This window comes from Mobula birostris, chromosome 2 (assembly GCF_030028105.1).
Source record: "Mobula birostris isolate sMobBir1 chromosome 2, sMobBir1.hap1, whole genome shotgun sequence".
Taxonomy (NCBI): domain Eukaryota; kingdom Metazoa; phylum Chordata; class Chondrichthyes; order Myliobatiformes; family Myliobatidae; genus Mobula; species Mobula birostris.
The window spans coordinates 141,970,426-141,989,104 of record NC_092371.1 but is presented as its reverse complement, the minus strand read 5'-3'; the positions used below and the strand labels follow the sequence as shown (position 1 = coordinate 141,989,104).

Genomic DNA, 18,679 nt, shown 5'->3' with positions numbered 1-18,679 from the left:
TTACAGAAATTTGCAAGAGTTTTTGGTGACAGACTAAATCCCCACAACCTCCAAACAAACAGCAGATACTGGAGTGCCTTATTTGTGACTGCATCAATGTGTGGCCTTCGAGCCTCCCCCCCTCCCCACCCCCGATCCACTTGAATACTCCTTTCCTCCCAACTTAAACCCAAGCCTTTTCGTTCTTGGTATCCTCACCATGGGAAAAAGATTCCCACTAGCTACCCTGCCTGTGCCTCTCATAATTTTATATACATCTATCAGGTCATCCATCAGCCTCTTTCACTCCAGGAGAAACAAATTCAGCCTATTGAACCTCTCCCACAATTAGCGCCACAATTGACCTCTAGATCGGTATGTGTGGGGGTTGTACATTCTCCCTTTGATGGCTTGGGTATCCTCCAGGTGCTTCGGTTTCCTTCCAGATCTCAAATGGTGAATGTTATTAGGTTAATCAACCACCATAAATGAGTCCTAATGCTTCGGCTTTATAGGCATCGGTCAAAGCATGTCTGGACTATTGTGAATAATTACAGGCCCCTTAAAGAAGATATAATGTGCTGGCAATGGACAGAGTCCAGAGGAGGTTCGTGAGAATAATCCTGGGAATGTAAGGTTTAACATACGAGGAGTGTTTGGTGGATCTGAGCCTATACTCACTGGAGTTTAGAAGAATGAGGGAAAAACCTCAATGAAACCTGCCAAATATTAAAAGACCTGGATAGACTAGACATGGAGAATACATACTGATTGTACACATGTACGTACTGATCTTACTTCATCTACCAGTCAGATCCACATGGCTCACTTCCCAGCTTCCTCTGCTCCCCCTTGCAGTAAGTTCCCCATTCCTACCAAATAAAGATTTTCCCAATAATTGATTACTGGATATATAAATGACTATCTAATCACTTATGAACTTGAATTTTAGATTTATCACCTACAGAAACACTTCCTTCATGATTATTTTGTCACATCATTTAAAGTTCTCTAACACAGTCATTACTAGCCTCTTCATTTTTCCCCACTCTACTTAGTTGTATGCCCTCAGTTATGGCATCGCTCATGTGAATCCTTCATAATTCCATAGAAACGTAGAAAACCTACAGCACAATACAGGCCCTTCGGCCACAAAGCTGTGCCGATCATGTCCTTACCTTAGAACTACCTAGGCTTACCCATGGCCCTCTATTTTTCTAAGCTTCATGTACTTATCCAGGAGTCTCTTAAAAGACCCTATTGTTTCTGCCTCCACCACCGCTGCCGGCAGCCCATTCCACACACTCACCAGTCTCTGCGTAAAAAACTTACCCCTGACATCTCCTCTGTACCTCCTTCCAAGCATCCTCATGTGCTAGCCATTTCAGCCCTGGGAAAAAGCCTCTGACTATCCACACGATCAATGCCTCTCAAACTTGTACATCTCTATCAGGTCACCTCTCATCCTCTGTCCCTCCAAGGAGAAAAGGCCAAGTTCACTCAACCTATTCTTATAAGGTATGCTCCCCAATCCAGGCAATATCCTTGTTAATCTCCTCTGCACCCTTTCTATGGTTTCCACGTCCTTCCTGTAGTGAGGCAACCAGAATTGAGCACAGTACTCCAACTGGGGTCTGACCAGGGTCTTATATAGCTGCAACACTACCTCTTGGCTCTTAAACTCAATTCCACGGTTGATGAAGGCCAATGCACCGTATGCCTTCTTAACCACAGAGTCAACCTGCATAGCAGCTTTAAGTGTCCTGTGGACTTAGACCCCAAGATCCTTCTGATCCTCCACACTGCCAGCAGTCTTACCATTAATACTACATTCTGCCATCATATTTGACCTACCAAAATGAACCTCTTCACACTTATCTGGGTTGAACTCCATCTGCCACTTCTCAGCCCAGTTTTGCATCCTATCAATGTCCTGCTGTAACCTCTGACAGCCCTCCACACTATCCTCAACACCCCCAACCTTTGTGTCATCAGCAAATTTACTAACCCATCCCTCCACTTCCTCATTCAAGTCATTTATAAAAATCACGAAGAGTAGGGGTCCCAGAACAGATCCCTGAGGCACACTACTGGTCACCGACCTCCATGCAGAATATATCCATCTACAACCACTCTTTGCCTTCTGTGGGCAAGCCAGTTCTGGATCCACAAAGCAATGTCCCCTTGGATTCCATGTCTCCTTACTTTCTCAATAAGCCTTGCATGGGGTACCTCATCAAATGTCTATAAGCATTTCAATATTTTTTCTTTACCTTATCCTTAATGTGAAAGACAGGAATGTGCAGATTTTATGAAAAAAGCAATATGATGGCTTTTTGTGGGCAATGCCCTGATACTGTCTAAAAATCTCTGTCAAAGCTCTGTCTTGAGCATTTGAGCAGCACAGTCACCCAGATTTCCGCTACCCTTTGAGAGGGAACACTCTTCCTTGTTTCACTTCTCAGTGGCCTTGCTCTAAATTTAATACATTGCTCCCTTGTTCTGGAGGAACAATCTTGAAGAAATGATTTGCTTCTAACCAGGCATATCATTTTTGCTTTTTCAAAAACTGAGTTAGTCCACTTCTCAACTCTTGGAACAAGAAAGTAAATGGAAGGTAAACAACACACAGGAGTTCTTAAAAAAAAAAAGTACCTTATCAATAACAAACAGTGATATAGTGGGATCCAGGAATCCAATACATGAACTTATGGAAAATATAATCATGGACATTAAAGTTACTTTAGGGATTAAAATCAGCTTCCATAAACTGGAATTACTGGCAACTCCATCTGAAAATAAAGAACATTAGTTACAACATATGAATACCAACAGTTAAAATATTTGACAATGTCTTTTCTTGCAAGTAGAATAGCCACTGTTACATTCATTCTGTATATCCTAATAATAGCATTTGTACTCAAAATCAAAAATGTCAGCTTGGCAATAAGCAATTTGTTTTTTAAATTTCTGCCCCAGTTAACATTGTAATCATTATCCATTAACTGCCCATGTCTTTCAATGGTAACCATAAAACAGATACACTTTCCTTTTATTTACCAAATTTTAAATATTATTCTGTCTTACTTCAGACACAGCTTGCTTATCAATGGCACGTTTATGCCAAACAATGTTAATAATTTCACCATTTGAACACTGGTAACCAGTAGATCTCACCATGCAGCAATCAAGTATTTGTTTAATTTTTTTCTTTTTAATTTGCTATCACCTCTAACCCATTTCCTTGCATTTATGAAATGCTCATAGCAGTTTGAAGTCGCACCTATTATCTGCTGACCATAAAAAACAGACAATGCAAGGGCTCCTGGGTTACAAATGATCCAACTTTATGTAAATTCTCCCAAATGTTTTTAAAACAATGTTCAAGATAGAGATGATGATAATAATGGTTTATGGCAGGAGTCCCCAAACTTTTTTGCACTGCGAACCGGTTTCATATTGACAATATTCTTGCGGACCGGCCGACCCGGGGGTGGGTGGGGGGGGGCGGGGGAGGGTAGGGTTGCCAACGGACGAGAGTAGCAGTCAAATACGCTGGGTTTACCCCGAGAAAGACTACAATGATCATGAAGCCTTGCACGGGCACCAGCGCGCATGCGTGTACGGTTTTTTTCTACAAATCGTTTTTGACAATTCTGTTCGGGGGATCAGAATTACGACCGGAATATCGGTGATAAGTGGCTAATACACTCAATTTCCTTTCTAAAAGGGTTTATCTAATGAATTTAATATTAAACACACAGCGCATATTTTCCTCGCATGAATATAGTGATAAGTCAATTGTCAGGGGAGCTTGAAGTAAATTTTGAACGAACTTCCAGTAGAAGTGGTAGAGGCAGGTTCGATATTATCATTTAAAGAAAAATTGGATAGCTATATGGACAGGAAAGGATTGGAATTATGGGCTGAGTGCAGTTCGGTGGGACTAGGTGAGAGTAGCGTTCGGCATGGACTAGAAGGGCCGAGATGGCCTGTTTCCATGCTGTAATTGTTAAATGGTTATATAAGTCAATAGCATCATAACATTTTAAGTAACGTTTGGATATTAAACACACAGTGCATTATTTCCCCCGTATGAACATATAAAATCATTGCAACACACCAATATCGCTGAATCAGTGGGAGCCCTGAGCTTATTTTCTTGCAACAAGACTGTCCAATCGAGGGGTGATGGGAGACAGCGATACTCAAAGGGGGTTCCTTATGTCCAGTCTATTCCGCAACTTAGTCTTCGTTGCATTCATTGCAGAGATATGTTGGAAATGGAAGCAACGTTTTCAGTGCCTTCGTGGCTATATCAGGATTTTTACCCTTGACTTTGATCCAGAATGCCGGCAGAGATGTTATGTCAAACAAACTTTCCAGTCCGCCGTCATTTGCAAGCTCGAGGAGTTGATCTCCTTCCCGCGCTGACATGGATGACACACGGGTAATGACCTCGCATGCGTAATGGCTCAACAGTGGGCATGACAAGGAATGAGGAAAGGTGCAGCTGACTCCTATCGCCAGATCATATCGCTTCCTCACGGCCCGGTAGCGCATGCTCTGCGGCCCGGTGGTTGGGGACCGCTGGTTTATGGTGTTCATTAATGATGGGATACAATATATATTCTGTTTAATTATGGATAGTGTTAGCATGATTATTCAATGAAATGAGATCTATTGCACATACATGTACAACCATACAATACAGGTAACTATCGAAAATGGATGTTTCTGACTTAAGAAAATTTTAGATTAAAGACAATTCTTAGGAATGGAACCCTTACATAACCTGGGGATTGCCTGTAGCTCATTGACTGCAATTCCAATAGACTAGTTCTATTTTTCTCCATTTGGTTTATTGATATACTGATTGTGATTATTTTTTTTTGTTCCTTCTAATTTCTGTTACTCCCTTAAAGGAGTCATGCAGCAACTGGGTTCGGTTCCAAAGGAACTGGCTACCTATTCTTCTGTTAAATATCATTCTAAGTCTGGGTGGGCATCCAGCAATTCAACCAACTGTTTAGCAGTGGAGGAATACGCCAGGTAAATCTTACATCTCTATGTCAGATATGATGAGAACAAAGATCACTGGAAATCAATCAATGCAGAAACTCAGATTAATATGATGGCCTCAGTTTACATTACATTTTTCAGAATAGTTGTGAACTGAATCTATTCAGCTGCTGATCACGTAACTAGTAAGCTCTGCAGTTAACTGGATTAATGGATTTACTGGCTTAAAATGGTTTTAAAAAAAAATTGCCTTTTAATTTGCAAGTAATTTTCAAACTATACAGTCAATAACAGTAAGCTAGAAAAGATGAAAATGCAGAATCTTACCGCATCTTGGTAAAATGCACATGTTCAAAGGTAGCATTAATAAAACCACACATCCCAGCATAACAAAAGGAATCTGATATCCAAACAATTGATACAAATAGCCTCCAATTGGTGGACCCAGTGATAGGCCAAGTCCAGTGAATACTTCCAGGGATCCCTAAGGAAAACAGAGTTTGGAGTTTGCGTTACTGCAGCTTCTATTTCTGGAAATACAGACATCATGAGAAGCAACAAACATCACATTGGGTCAGGCAAATAGTTCATTCTCTGAGCCAACCTACACAGAGGAAGTGGAAGAGCTCGAGGCCTGATGCCACGAAAGTAATCTCTTGCTTAATGTCAACAAGACAAAGGAGATGGTTATCGACCAGAAAAGCTCAGACCACCTTTTACATCAGCCGTACAGCAGTGGAAACTGCAATTCGCACAGAATTTTGGAGGCACGCAGCAGGCCAGGCAGCATCTAGAAAAAGAGTACAGTCAACATTTCAGGCTGAAACACTGACTGTACCCTTCTCCTAGATGCTGCATGGCCTGCTGAGCTCCTCCAGCACTTTGTGTGTGTTGTTTGGATTGCTAGCGTCTGCAGAAACTGCAACCAGTTTTCAAACTTCTGGGAGTGCACATCTTGCACAGCTTCTCACAGTCCCAGAATACTTCCTTCGTAATTAGGAAAGCTCACCAATGCCTCCACTTTCTGAGGCTGAAGAGAGCTGGACTATGCACATCTACATTCACAACCTTCCACAGGTGCGCAGTAGAGAGCGTCCTAATACACTGTATTACTACATGGTACGGAAACTGCAATGCGTTGAACAGAAATGCTTTACAACGGGCAATCAAAACTGCCCAATGCATCACCAGCACCAACCTACCTGCCATCAGGGATATATATATTCAGAAAGGTGCTGGGAAAAGGCCACCCACCCAGACCAGTCCCATCGGGGAGAGTACCAGGATCACCAGGCTCAAAAACAGTTACTTTCCCCAGGCAGCAAGGCTGATCAACAACTCCAAATGTCGAAGTTTAAAGTAAATTTACTATCAAAGAATGTACATGTGACCATATACAACCCTGAGATTCATTTCTTGTGGCTATTTAGAAGAAACCGGTTGGCTGGTGGTGGAGTGGATCAGCACCAACTTTGATGCAGAAGACAACAAACTGTGAAAATGCAAAAAGAAAATACAAGAAATAATAAATAAGCAGTAAATATCTAGAACATGAGGTGAAGAATCCTTAAAGGTGAGCCGATAGGTTGTGGAAACAGCTCAGCGATGGGTGAGTGAAGTTAAGTGAAGTTATCCCCTTTGGTTCAAGAGCATCATGGCTGAGGGGTAATAATTGTACCTGAACCTGGTGGTTTGGGTCCTGATCTTCCTCCTGATGGCAACACTGAGAAAAGAGCATGGCCGAGGTGGTGGGGTCCCTAATGACAGATGCTGCTTTTCTGCGATGGCACTGTGTATAGGTGCGCTCAGTGGTAGAGTGGGCTTTACCTGTGATGAACTGGCCACCTCTTTTTGTAGGCTTTTCCACTGAAGGCCATTAGCATTTCCATACCAGGATGGAATGTAACCAGTCAATATACCCTCCACCCTACATCTATGGAAGTTTGTGAAAGTTTTAGATGACATGCCGAATCTTTGCAAACTTCTAATAAAGTAGAGGCGCTGTGGTGATTTCTTTGTAATGGCACTTATGTGCTGGACCCAGGACAGATCCTTTGAAATAACACTGAGGTGTTTAAAGTTGCTGACTTTCTCCATCTCTGATCCTCCAGTGAGGACTGGCTCATGGATCTCCTGAAGTCAATAATCAGCTCCTTGGTCTTGCAGACATTAGGTGAGAGGTTGTTGTCGTACCACTCAGTCAGATTTTCAGTCTCCCTCCTAGATGCTGGTTCGTCACAACCTTTGTTTCAGCTACCCACTAATCCACCCCACCACTGCTACTCTTATCATTTCCTGTCAGTCACCTTACGTACAGACACTCCTGCACCCAGTGTCACTTTATGCACATATAATTAATCTATCTTTTATTTATTTATTGTGTTTTTCTACTATTGTGTTCTTTACCCTAGCATATGCTGCATCAGATCCGGAGTAACAATTTTGTTTTCCTTTACACACGTCTACTATAAATGACATTAAACAATCTTGTACAGGTGTGACTCATTCATTGAGAATTGAGAAGCTGGTTGGTTGTATGATTGCCGGCCGGTGGTGTAGTAGCATCTACACTGGACTTTGAGGCGAGTGGGCCTGGGATCGAATCCAGCCGGCTCCTTGCTCGCTTTCCATTCGTGCTGGGTTGAACATCAATCCAGCAACTTGGCCTTGTAAAAAAAACACACAAAATACTAAAGGAACAGCAAGGTTGCCGTCCGATGTGCCACAAGGTAGGGAGAGGAATAACATAACATTTCCTGTATGAAGACTGCAATGAAGTCGTATCCTGTGCTGCCCTGACTGCCACTTCTAGGAAATGTGAGCTGAAATAAAACACTGTATCATATACAGTGGAGGTGGGAGGAGAAGATGGTGGCGCGCCTGAGCGTGTGCAGCCCTCCGGTGAAAAATGATATCGTATCTGTTAAATACGGGCCGTGGACAATTCTGATTTGATGGAGAATGGACGTGAAAGCACAGAGGAACATCTGGAGAAATTTCTGAAATGCCGGTTCGCTGCTGTCATTACTGTGTGGTCGGGAATCTTTCGGAGGGAAGGCCTCAAAATCTCCGGCCTTGCCTGCTTTTGGCGACCGAGAAGGAGGTCAAATCGGTCGGACTGAGATGGCGCTCAATACTCGGTGTCGGAGAGCTGCTCAGAGCTCGAAGTTTTCGGATAACTCAGAGTCCAATTGTGGTCGGCATGGCAAGGAGAGTTTTTCTTCCTTCTCCCATCTGCGTGAGATGTGGGACATTTGAGCAACTTTGAACTTTACTGTGCTCACGGACTTCTTCATCAAGTTATGGTATTGTTACACTGTTGCAATTATATGTTATAACTATGTGGTTTTGTCAGCTTTTTCAGTCATGGTCTGTCCTGTGTTTTGTAATATCACACCAGAGGAAATATCGTATCATTTCTTAATGCATGCATTACTAAATGACAATAAAAGAGGACTGCGTGTCTTCATAATCTGATATTATATCGGAAGAAGGCGGCGCCAGTGAACAATGCAACCAAGGGTGATAGATTGGACTCACGTTATGATGCATTTCTGGTTTCTGGTTACTCCTTTTCCTGTAACCTTTTTTGTGCTATTTTGATCAGGGTGGTCTATAGATAACGAATGACACAAGGCTAGATTGAACTGAACTGAATATGCCTGGACTCTTTTGATGACTCTATGGGTTGGTGTTTTACATTGTATTTTTCGCTCTTTTTTTTTGCCAATTGAGCAATTTGTTTTTTTTGCACTTGGGGGGGGGGGGGGGCGGAACCTTGATGCTTTTCTCCGAACGTGTTCCATAGTTTTCCTTGTTTCATGACTATATGTGGGAAGACGAATCTTAGGGTTGTATACTGCAGATGTACTTTGAATCTTTGAATCATAGCAGTAGATGGCATGGAACAGACCTTTGGCCCTCCGATTCGATGCTGACCATCAGCCAGCCGTTCACACCACTATGCCGATTCTCTTTTGATTCTCCTCACATTCTTGTCAACTCACAGATTCAGCCTACGCTCTGCAGGCAATTTATAGACCATAAGACAAAGGAACAGAAGTCGCCCATTCAGCCCATCGAGTCTGCCCCGCCATTTTATCATGAGCTAATCCAATCTCCCATTTAGTCCCACTCCCCCGCCTTTTCACCTTAACTTTTGATGTCCTGGCTACTCAGATACCTATCAATCTCTGCCTTAAATACACCCAATGACTTGGCCTCCACTGCTGCCCACGGCAACAAATTCCATGGATTCACCACCCTCTGGCTAAAAAAATTTCTTTGCATCTCTGTTCTGAATGGGCACCCTTCAATCCTTAAGTCATGTCCTCTCATACTAGACCCCCCCACCATGGGAAACAACTTTGCCACATCCACTCTGTCCATGCCTTTCAACATTCGAAATGTTTCTATGAGGTCTCCCCTCAGTCTTCTAAAATCCAAGTACCGTACAAGAGCGGACAAACTTTCCTCATATGTTAACCCTCTCATTCCTGGAATCATTCTAGTGAATCTTCTCTGAATCCTCTCCAATGTCAGCACATCCTTTTTTAAATAAGGAGCCCAAAACTGCCCACAGTACTCCAAGTGAGGTCTTACTATAGAGCCTCAGCATCACATCCCTGCTCCTATACTCTATTCCTCTAGAGATGAATGCCAACATTGCATTTGCCTTCTTCACCACTGACTCAACCTAGAGGTTAACCTTAAGTGTATCCTGTACGACTCCCAAGTCCCGTTGCATCTCAGAAATATGAATTCTCTCCCTATTTAAATAATAGTCTGCCCGTTTATTTCTTCTGCCAAAGTGCATAACCATACACTTTCCAACATTGTATTTCATTTGCCACTTCTTTGCCCATTCTTCCAATCTATCCAAGTCTCTCTGCAGACTCCCTGTTTCCGCAGCACCACCGGCCCCTCCACCTATCTTCGTATCATCAGAAAACTTCGCCACAAAGCCATCTATTCCATAATCCAAATCGTTGATGTACAATGTAAAAAGAAGCAGCCCCAACACGGACCCCTGTGGAACGCCACAGGTAACCGGCAGCCAACCAGAATAGGATCCCTTTATTCCCACTCTCTGTTTCCTGCCAATCAGCCAATGCTCTATCCACGTATGTAACTTCCCTGTAATTCCATGGGCTCTTATCTTGTTAAGTAGCCTCATGTGTGGCACCTTGTCAAAGACCTTCTGAAAATCCAAATACACAACATCCACTGCATCTCCCTTCTCTAGCCTACTTGTAATTTCCTCAAAAAATTGCAATAGCTTTGTCAGGCAGGATTTTCCTTTAAGGAATCCATGCTGAGTTCTGCCTATCTTGTCATATGCCTCCAGGTACTCCGTAACCTCATCCTTGACAATTGACTCCAACAACTTCCCAACCACCGACGTCAAGCTAACAGGTCTATAATTTCCTTTTAGCTTCCTTGCCCCCTTCTTAAATAGTGGAGTGACATTTGCAATCTTCCAGTCCTCCGTAATCATGCCAGAATCTATTGACTTTTGAAAGATCATCGCTAATGCCTCCGCAATCTCCACAGCTACTTCCTCCAGAACATGAGGGTGCATTCCATCTGGTCCGAGAGATTTATCTACCCTAAGACTATTCAGCTTCCTGAGTACTTTCTCTGTTGTAATTATGACTGCACACACTTCTCTTCCCTGACACCCTTGAGTGCCCAGTATACTGATGTCTTCCTCAGTGAAGACTGATGCAAAATACTCGCTCAGTTCCTCTGCCATCTCCTTATCTCCCATTACAATTTCTCCAGCATCATTTTCTATCAGTCTGAGATCTACTCTCACCTGTCTTTTACTCTTTGTATACTTGAAGCTTTTAGTACCCTCTGATATTAGTTGCTAGTTTCCTTTCATAGTTCATCTTTTCCCTCTTAATAACCTTCTTAGTTTCCTTTTGCAAGCTTTCTAAGACTTCCCAATCCTGTCTTTCCAGTAATTTTTGCTTCCTTGTATGCCCTTTCCTTTGCTTTAACTTCAGCTTTGACTTCTCTTGTCAGCCACGGTTGCATCCTTTTTCCATTCGAAAATTTCTTCTTTTTTGGAATATATCTGTCTTGCACCTTCCTTGCTTCTTGTATGAACTCCAGCCACTGCTGCTCTGCTGCCCTTCCTGCTAGTGTTCCTTTCCAGTCAACTTTGGCCAGTTCCTCTCTCATGCCACCATAATTTCCTTTACTCCACTGAAATACCGACACATCGGATTTCGGCTTCTCCTTCTCAAATTTCACAGTGAACTCAATCATGTTATGATCATTGCCTCCAAAGGGTTCCTTCACCTCAACCTCTCAAATCACCTCTGGTTCATTACAAAATACCCAATGCAGTACAGCCGATCCCCTAGTGAGCTCAACAACAAGCTGTTCTAAAAAGCCATCTCGCAGACATTCTACAAATTCTCTCTGTTTAGATCCAGCACCGACCTGATTTCCCCAATCCACTCGCATGTTAAAATCCCCCACAATTAGCATAACACTGCCTTGCTGACAAGCCTTTTCTACTTCCTGTTGTAACTTGTAGTCCACATTACTGCAGCTGTATAGTTGCCAATGAGCCTGTGAACTTGATATCTTTGGGAGATGGGAGGAAACCACTGCAGCCACGGGAGGAAAATGCAAAGTCCACAAAGACAGCGCCAGAGGTTGGGGTTGAATCTAGATCACTTAAGCTGTGAAGCTGTGGCTCTGGGTCGTGCAAAATTGCTGGGCAGATAATTCTCTCATTCTTAACTCAAATTCCCCCAGGCTTGGTGAGGATCTCTTACCGATGACTGACAGAACTTGAACTGAACTCTACAGTTCAGTAAAGGTCGCTTCCCTTTTGCGGCCCAAGACAAAAGTTAAAGAACAAACTGAAATCTGGGAAACATTTTCATAAACCGTTTTGACTCTACATCAGAAATTAATATGTGCACAATGTAATAATACTTTTCATGACCCTTTCGCAGTGTTTAATTATCATATTAGGATTAGCTTTAAATTTCTTATTACCAAGACTGTAGCAACATTGTTTGGAAAAGTTGCAGCAAGAATAGAGAACGAGGCAGTGGAACTTGCAGCAAACCCAATTGCATCTACTGATCTTACGATGAAACACAAAGAGATAAATATGGGTCCATCTGGTGCCAAATTCAGTAAGCTGAAAAGGGAAATAAAAACTGACATCAACTCCTGGGAAGGATTACTATATATTTTCCTTTATTTTCACAGATAGGCTTTGTAAAAATTCAGTGAATTTATTTCAGTTCTTTATATATGGTCATATAGGTTTACTTCAATATATCCACCCACTTCTTATGTTACAGCTTCGGGCTGCAAGAATGCTCAACAAATTTCAAACTGCCATTTAAAACACTCAAAAGAGCCAGCTTCAGGTAACTTTGCCTGTAAACTCATGCCATTCATTTAATGAAGCAAGTAGCCAAAATGCATGGTCCCTTTAACAAGCAAGATTTAATTTATATAGGTGTAATGAAGAAATCTCTGTGTAACATTTGTGCTGCCAAATGTCAATTAAAACACAGATGTTTCAGTGAAAGGGAACTTGAATTGTAACTTAAAGCAAATGTTTTACAAAAAGGAGAGGCTTTTTCAGTACTATCTCATAATGACAGATAATAAATTTAAGAGCATTAAATTGGATACCATACAACAATGTCATAAAAGAGTACTGAATAATGCAATAACAACTGTTTATAGATATCTGAAGTACAAAGTGCAATCTCAAAATAAATTTATAATCAAATTACGTATCATATCCTATCTTGCGATTCATTTTCTTGCAGACATTTACAGGAAGGAAAAGAAATACAATAGATTTCATGATACATAAAGTTCGAATGACAAACACCAATCTGCAGAAGACAAATTGTACAAATATTACAAGAAACACTGACAACAGGAATTAAGAGGGCTTCTAAGTGAATTTGTAGTTTGTAGAATCAGTTCAGAGTAGTGGCGATGAAGCTATTCATGCTGTTTTCAGAGACTGATGATTGAAAGATAATTTTGGTCCCTGCTAGCCTACAAAGTACCCAGGACATCTTTAGGGAGTGGTGTCTCAGAAAGGCTGCGTCCATTATTAAGGACCTCCAGCACCCAGGGCATGCCCTCTTCTCACTGTTACCATCAGGTAGGAGATACAGAAGCCTGAAGGCACACAATCAGTGATTCAGGAACAGCCTCTTCCCCTCTGCCATCCGATTCCTGAATGGACTTTGAAGCTTTGGACGCTACCTCACTTTAAAAAAAAATATACAGTATTTCTGTTTTTGCACATTTAAAAATAATGTATTCAATATATGTAATTGATTTACTTGTTTATTATGTTTTATTTTATTAATTATTTTTTTCTCTCTCTGCTAGATTATGTATTGCATTGAACTGCTGCTGCTAAGTTAACAAATTTCACGTCACATGCCGGTGATAATAAACTTGATTCTGATTCTGAACCTGGTTCTGTCGGACCCAACGCTCCTGCCTGATGGTAACAGAAAGAAGAGGTCCTGGCCTGGATGGTGGGGGACTTTATGATAGATACTGCTTTCTTGCACTGACTTTGGAATGACGCTGATGGTATTGAATGACCTTGGAGTTGAACAGGTGCTCCTAGGTTTATCGCCAGTCAGTGCTGACAGGAGGAGCATGCCCAGAATCCAGTGCCAACCAGAGACCCAGGATGCTGTTGAAGGGAGATGAAACAGCTGTGGCCATCCTGGGAGTGGAGTGGAGTGAGGTGAGGGTTGGTGGTGAGGTCTATCAGTAACGAGGACCTCAGTGGTCAGTGACCTTGAGATGTGAAGAGGTGATGACTGAACAAGCTCAGGAGAGAAAATGGTGACTCTAGGGACAGGGTGTGGGTCGGATCTTGGGAGATGAGACTTTGTGGCCAGGGATCATGGAGGAAGTCAAGATGGTACCAGGACTCAGAAGGCTGATCAGAAATTGAAGGGGTGACTGGAATTCAGAGGTGAGAGGTGTTAATTAGAACCGTGGAGGACCGCCCCTGTCTGCCAATGGAGTAGCAGTATTTTTCTGCCGCTCTTAGTTTTCTTTCTTTCCCCCAGTTTAAGCTTTGAATTTAAAATTTTTACTTGTTGATTCTTGAGGGCGATCAATATGTCTATGTCTACAAGAAGTGGGAAGAATTTACCTGAACCTAGTGATAAAGGTAATGGGAAAGGAAAGGTGCAAAAGGAAAGATCTGATGAAATGCCATCGTGGGCTGAAGATATCGTTCGGACACTGAATTCAATTAAGGATCAGAATGGATCAATTAATGACCAACTGGAAAAGAATAGTAATGAAATGAAGTCATTTCTGGGAAAACTTAAAGCCCTGGAAACTCAAGCTATTTCACACGAAGAGGAGTTGAAGATAACTAAGCAAAAGTTGTCTGAAGCTACAACTCATTTGGAAAGATATCAAAATAAGATTATAGACCTGGAAACTAGGTCTCGATGAAGGAATATAAGAATTGTTGGGCTGCAGGAAGGAGCTGAAGATGGAGATCTAACGGCTTACTTCGGTAAGCTTTTCCACACTTTATTTCCTACCATTCTATCAAAGCAGCCTGCTATAGAAAGGGCACACAGGGCATTTATCTCGAAATCGAAGGACTCTAGTAAACCAAGATCTGTTCTGGTTTGCTTTCATCACTTTAAAATTAAAGATCAAATAATACGACAGGCAAGAAAACAGAGAGTTTTTAGATTTATGGAATCTGAGCTCTGCTTCTACGAAGATTATCCAAGAGAGATAACGGAACAAAGATCAAAATTTGCCCTGGTAATGAAACAAGCATATGATAAAAATCTTTTCCCGTCTCTGAGGTACCCGACAAGAATTAAAATTTTCCCTGCTAATTCTCCTCCTCGTACTTTTTTTTGATCCAAAAGCTGCACTGGATTTTGTTCAGGCTTTGCCTGCCGCTGTCACCGACGCCGCTGTTGAATGATCCATCTGAAAGGTTGTTTGGCTATTTCTATATTATTCGCATTTTGGAAAGAAGATTTATGCAGGTCACTTGTATATTTCATCGAGAGACTAATTAAACAAGACGGAGTGTAGTTCTTTATTGCATATTATTAGTTTTCCTTTGGAAAGATTTATCGTTTAAGTATCTCTGTTCAAATGACCTCTGGACATTCCATGACTGAGGGAAGAAGATAAGGTGATTTGTTCCTTTAATTTAATACTTGGTAGCTAATTAGTAGTTTTTTCCTACTAATAAGGCTTTTTATATTTTTTTTCTGTTTTATTATAATACTTTATAATTGAATTTAAAGCTTTTTTAGGGAATTAATATTAAACTTAAACATGGCGCTAGTTTTGGTTCTTTCTTGTTTATTAGTTGATGGAGTGTAAATACCTTATTTTGCTGAGACTTTATTGCCTTTTCACAAGGTCACTCTACTTTTTTTACTAACTGGGGGTGGAGGGAAAGAAAACACAGACAGAGCAGTCAGCAGCTTCGAATTCTATCATAGATCGCTTGCCTCTTTCGGGTTTCTGGGTGTGGGTGGGTGGGTTTAGAGTTAGGAGTTTTTTCCCATTGGTTGGTTCCAGAGCATGCATGTTTTTTATTTGGTTGTATTCTTCATCACCGCCATCTTTGATCATCCTGTATTAGTATGTGCTCTGTGCATGTATAAAGTAGAATGAAATTATAGTATGCAGTTCAAACAGATTAATATAATAAGTTGGAATATACATGGTTGGAATCATCTTATTAAACGAAAGAAGACTTTTAAAATTATTAACTGATTCCAACCTGATATGATTTTTGCTCAAGAGACACATATCAGGGCGGGAGATCAAAATAGATTTTTTAGATGGTGAAATGGTTTGCAATTCCACTCTACTTCTCAGAGTAAAACAAAAGGTGTGTCTATTTTCATTAAACCTAATATATTTATTCAAGAGGATATTGAATCAGATTCTAATGGTAGATTTTTAATTGTTAAAGGAACAATCTGTAACAGAAAAGTTGTTTTGGTTAATTTGTATGGTCCTAACTTAGATGATCCTTCTTTTTTTAAAAAGTATTTGCTTTACTGCCTGATTTAAATGAATATATGCTCATAATGGGTGGGGATTTTAATTGCTGTTTAAATCCTATGATTGATAACAGCTCAACCAATCAGCGACTTCCAAATCGATCTGCGTCATTGATTAATCCTTTTTGATTGATTTTGGGTTGATTGATTTGTGGAGGTATGTTCATCCCGATAATAGAGAGTATTCTTTCTTCTCATGTTTATAAAAAATATTCGAGGATCGCTTATATTATAATCGATCCCCGCTTCTTGCCTAGTGTTAAAACTTGCGAATATGATGCTATTGCTATATCTGATCATGTGCCTCTGAGTTTATCTTTTGAATTTGATGATGTCATTTGATGATAAGAGTGATCGGCCAATTTGGGTAGACCTGGAACTGAAAGTTGTAAAACAGTTTTATTTAACCTCGTTTTGGGAACTGCTTTACCTATGCAATTAGCTAAAGTTGTTAATTTAAACCTATATCCTGTGATTAAGTATGCTTTACAAATTTGGCTCCAGTTCTGCAATTGTTTTTAAATCTTAAAAAATTCAAACTTTGTAGTTTAATTTACCGAAATTACTTTTTTTAAGCCCTCTTTGAGTGATCCAATTTTTTTACTTTGGAAAAATAAAGGTATTAATTCCTTTTTGGATTTATTTAAACAAGATAGATTGATGTCCTTTGAACAATTAATTGATAAATATTCTCTTTCATACCCACACTTTCTGCAAGTGAGATATTTTTTACAAAAATATTTAAGTAATTTCCCTTACACATTGGAGGCTGACCTGTTAGATACTATTATGAGTATGAATCCTTTGATTAAGGGTTCTATTGGAAGAATTTATCATTTATTATTACAATGGGATACGCGTCCTTTATCTAAGATTAAACAGGATTAGGAAAAGGAACTTAATTTGACTTTTATGACGGAGGATTGGATGCGGATATTGAAGTTGGTTAACGCTTCTTCAATTTGTGCTAGCCATTCATTGATTCAATTTAAAATTGTACATCGTTATCATTTGACAAAGGAGAGACTTTCTAAAATCTTTCCTAATGTTGATAGTCATTGTGATAGATGTAAAACTGAGGTAGCTACACTGACACATATGTTTTGGTCTTGTTCTATATTGGAACAGTTCTGGAAGTCGGTTTTCTCAACAATTTCTAAAGCACTTAAAATTAATTTACAACCTAATAAATTAACTGTGCTTTTTGGAATAGTTCCTCAAAATATTCATGGTATTTCTGTGTCTGACCAACATGTTATTGCATTTGTTACATTGATAGCTAGGAGGGCCATTTTGTTGAAGTGGAAGGATACATCAGCTCCCACTTTGTCACAATGGTTCTCTCAAGTGATGCTATGTCTTAGTTTGGAGAAAATTAGAAGTCCAACCTTTGAACCTTTACTTGATTTTGAGAAAAGATGGGGCTCATTTGCTCGTTATTATCATTTGAGTTAATTGATATAGTTTTTCCATGATCTAATTGTAAATTTTTTAGTATATTTTCTTTTCTTGCTGGCAGCTTGATGTTTATTTTTAGAAGCTTTTTGTATGAGGCATGGCTCCGGGGTTGAAAACCTAATGGGTTCTTTTTTTTCCTCTCAATTTTCTGCTCAGTAGGTTTTTTTTTGTTATCACAAAATTTTGTTTTCAATCTTTAAGATAATGTTTTTTTTGAGGCATTGTAAGTGTTGTTACTTCGATGTACTCATGTTATTTTTCCTATATTTACAATAAAAAGATTTGAAAAGAAAGAAAGAAAGAACAGTGGGAATTGACTGAGAGAGCCAGGTAGGTAATGAAGACTTGGTATGACGATGGAGGGTTGGGTGAGGGTGATCGGGACCTGCGGGATGGGGCTGATTCCATTCCGAGTCTTAGAGTCAGCAGTCATACATCATGGAAAATGGCCTTTCAACTGAGCTGCATCAACTACACATTTACACGAATCCTACCTGAATCCCTTATTTTGTTCTCCCCACATTCCCATCAGCACCCTCTAGGTCATACCACTCATGTAGACACCAGGGACAACTTACAAAGGACAACTAAGCAAACAACCTGGCCAACTTTGGGATGTGGGAGGAAATAAAAGCACATGAATGCAAGGCACATGTGCCACAGGAAAAACAGACAGCACCTGAGGTCAAGAATGAACTTGGGCCACTGGTGGTGTGAGATATGCTAAAAAGAACATGGCAGAATGTGGATTTAGTGAATATTAAATAAAAAAACATTAAAATTCCATGCAACAGGATGTTCTAGAACCAACATTTACACCTGGGAATTAATCCTCATTTATATAGGACTTTGATAATTAGTGCAGCATCATTAAGACCACTAATGTGGTCAAATACAATTACAGTACCTGACTTTAAATATAAAATTATAGTTATGTTAATTAATGTTTATAATTTCATTATAACTTTCTTTCACCTGGCCATTTACTGAAATATACAAATGATTATTAAATTACTTTTACAGATTGTTTAACACAGTTGGAAATACATCACAATCTCAATCACCAATACACAACCTCAATAACGAGATAAGAAAGAAGAGATGTTTGTAAACAAGTGTCTTATTAGTAACTT

The 18,679-nt window shown here is 40.3% G+C and overlaps 1 protein-coding gene across 2 annotated transcripts in view; it reads right to left on the bottom strand.

Moving 5' to 3' along the window:
- The window catches only part of LOC140192076 (MFS-type transporter SLC18B1-like), a 40,878-nt gene that overhangs the window by 16,219 nt on the left and 5,980 nt on the right, over positions 1 to 18,679 (bottom strand). For both annotated transcript variants that reach the window (XM_072249912.1, XM_072249913.1), the window contains 3 exons: positions 12,022 to 12,169; positions 5,329 to 5,485; positions 2,635 to 2,771 (listed from right to left, as the gene is read on the bottom strand). In XM_072249912.1, the coding sequence (XP_072106013.1) occupies positions 2,635 to 2,771; positions 5,329 to 5,485; positions 12,022 to 12,169 (442 nt within the window). The remainder of the gene's footprint in view (positions 1 to 2,634; positions 2,772 to 5,328; positions 5,486 to 12,021; positions 12,170 to 18,679) is intronic.